Genomic DNA, 2667 nt, shown 5'->3' with positions numbered 1-2667 from the left:
TTTGAACCCTGATCCAGGATAGTTGTATGACATTGATCATACCACTTAGCCACAACGAATGATGAAGGTCAATGACAATTTTTCTGTATGTATAATTGTCGAGTTCAGCTTTTTTCTACTTAAAATTGATATCAACCAATCTTCACCATTGTAGCTAATTGGTGGGTTTGTGATTTGGCATTCAATTAATGATAAATTTTGCACATTTAAATGTGTTTTTCATATACCATATAAGCCATATATATTAATACATCCAAGTGTGGATTCTCTTCACGACCTCAGGATTAGAGCCCTTAGCGCAGTGGTTCTTAACCTTTTTCCTCCCATGACCCCCCGGGACTAATCAGAGTATTATTATGACCCCCTATAATAGATTTGGAAATAATGAACCTTGTCAAAGGGTCAAGTAAAAAAAAAATTACAGGAAGACCATGGTTTACTCCTATACAATTTTATTGGAAACACCACAGAACAAAAACCTTGAAAAATTCCACTTTCCTAGCCTCTACAAATGCCTTAAAATTATAAATTCCAAAGAACTATTCAACATCATACAAAATGGTTTACTCCTATACAATTTTATTGGAAACACCACAGAACAAAAACCTTGAAAAATTCCACTTTCCTAGCCTCTACAAATGCCATAAAATTATAAATTACAAAGAACTATTCAACATCATACAAAATGGTTTACTCCTATACAATTTTATTGGAAACACCACAGAACAAAAACCTTGAAAAATTCCACTTTCCTAGCCTCTACAAATGCCATAAAATAATTCCAAAGAACTATTCAACCTCATACAAAATGGTTTACTCCTATACAATTTTATTGGAAACACCACAGAACAAAAACCTTGAAAAATTCCTCTTACATAGCCTCTACAAATGCCATAAAGTTATCAATTCCAAAGAACTATTCAACATCATAGAAAATGGTTTACTCCTATACAATTTTATTGGAAACACCACAGAACAAAAACCTTGAAAAATTCCTCTTACATAGCCTCTACAAATGCCATAAAATTATCAATTCCAAAGAACTATTCAACACCATACAAAACCTAGCACCTACTTCTCATTCACTCAGTGTGATGGTTGAAATTGTTTTGCAGCCATAAGTCTATCAAAGCGAGGACCAGTGTTCGATAGGCAACACCTCATGTCAGCATCGATGACAAGCCTATTGCGTGCCTTCGTTTTTAGTGCAACCATTGCTGAGAATCCAACCTCGCACCGGTAGGTTGACAGGGACGGAATCAACATGGTTAATGCACGCATCGAGAGAATAGGACAGTAGTCCTTCACTTTTGCCCAAAATGTTGGGAGCTCTTGATCGGCAAAATCGACTTTAAGCTGAGAATCCTCACGAATTTGATAATATTCTACCTTAGCAGCAACATCAGTATCACTGATGGCACTATCCTTTACTGAAAAGGGTCTATAGATCCACGCATCAGTACAGTGGTCGTTTAGTCCTGGAAAGTAACTTTCGATGGCGTCATTTACTGCCAAACGATGAGTGGAGATCTCCTCACGGAAACTACATTCAGCATCTGGCATGGAACCCAGGAAAGTCATCATCTCCGTGAAGAAAGTGATGTCACTGTCCTGAACTCTTTTCTGGTAAAGTTGAATCTTAGACTTGAACGCTGCCACTTTGTCCCGAGCTGTGTGCATTATTGTAACGTTTCCTTGGATTGAAGTATTCAGAGAATTTACTTCCGAGAAGAAATCTGCCAAGTAGGCAACCTTTGTTACAAAACAATCATTCTGCATCTTTTCATGAAGAAGATTCTCCTTTGCCGTATGACCACGTTCCAACAGCATTGTTATTTCTTCGCGAAGTTGTAGCACGCGATTTAAAACTTTGCCGCGTGAGAGCCAACGTACCTCTGTATGAAATAGTAGAACAGAAAATTCAGCACCCATTTCTTCACATAGCAATTTAAAAATCCTTGAAGTTGTTGCACTTCCTCGTATATGGTTCACAATCTTTACGTCACTAAGCACTGGCTATGGTTAATGTGCAGCAGACCACTAAAATTGTGACCAGTGTTGTACTCATCAAGCTGGTAAAAGCCCTACTGGCTATTTCAAATACGTGTATAATGTATATGGAAAATAAATTATTCTCCAGAACCCTTTGTGACCCCTTAAGAAATCCCAAACGACCCCCAAGTTAAGAACCACTGCAGGCTTAGCGAAATCACTCAAAGACTATAGTATCTGACCAGCCATGTCTCGGACCCTTTTCCAGGATACTTGTAGGACATTGTCCATAGGACTAGGTAAAAAGAAAGACAAAAGACAAAGACAATTCTTCTGTATATATACACCTGTCAAATTCCGCTTTTTTGTACTTAGATTTGGAATCAACCCATCTTCACGATCGTAGATAATTGCTAGGTTTATGACTTGGCATTCGATTAATGATATATTTTGCACATTTGATCGTGTTTTTCATGTTTCAAATAAGCCATATATATTGATACATGAAAGTCTGGATTTTCTTAATAACCTCGGGATCAGAGCCCCAGGCGAAATCACTGAAAGACTATAGTATCTGACCGTCCAGGTTTTGAACCCTGGTCCAGGATACTTGTATGACATTGACCATACTACTTAACCACAAATAAAGATAGAAGTCAATGACAGATCTACTGT

The 2667-nt window shown here is 37.6% G+C and overlaps 1 protein-coding gene across 1 annotated transcript; it reads right to left on the bottom strand.

Moving 5' to 3' along the window:
- Positions 1-1086: 1086 nt before the first annotated feature.
- Positions 1087-1932, bottom strand: LOC137656575 (protein FAM200A-like). Its single transcript, XM_068390747.1, has one exon. The coding sequence runs from the start codon at positions 1930-1932 to the stop codon at positions 1087-1089; it is 846 nt and encodes a 281-aa protein (XP_068246848.1).
- Between the last annotated feature and the right edge of the window lie 735 nt (positions 1933-2667).

This window comes from Palaemon carinicauda, chromosome 17, assembly GCF_036898095.1.
Source record: "Palaemon carinicauda isolate YSFRI2023 chromosome 17, ASM3689809v2, whole genome shotgun sequence".
Classification (NCBI taxonomy): Eukaryota; Metazoa; Arthropoda; class Malacostraca; order Decapoda; family Palaemonidae; genus Palaemon; species Palaemon carinicauda.
Note: the sequence above shows the minus strand (reverse complement) of the source record. Positions and strands in the feature narration are given on the sequence as shown.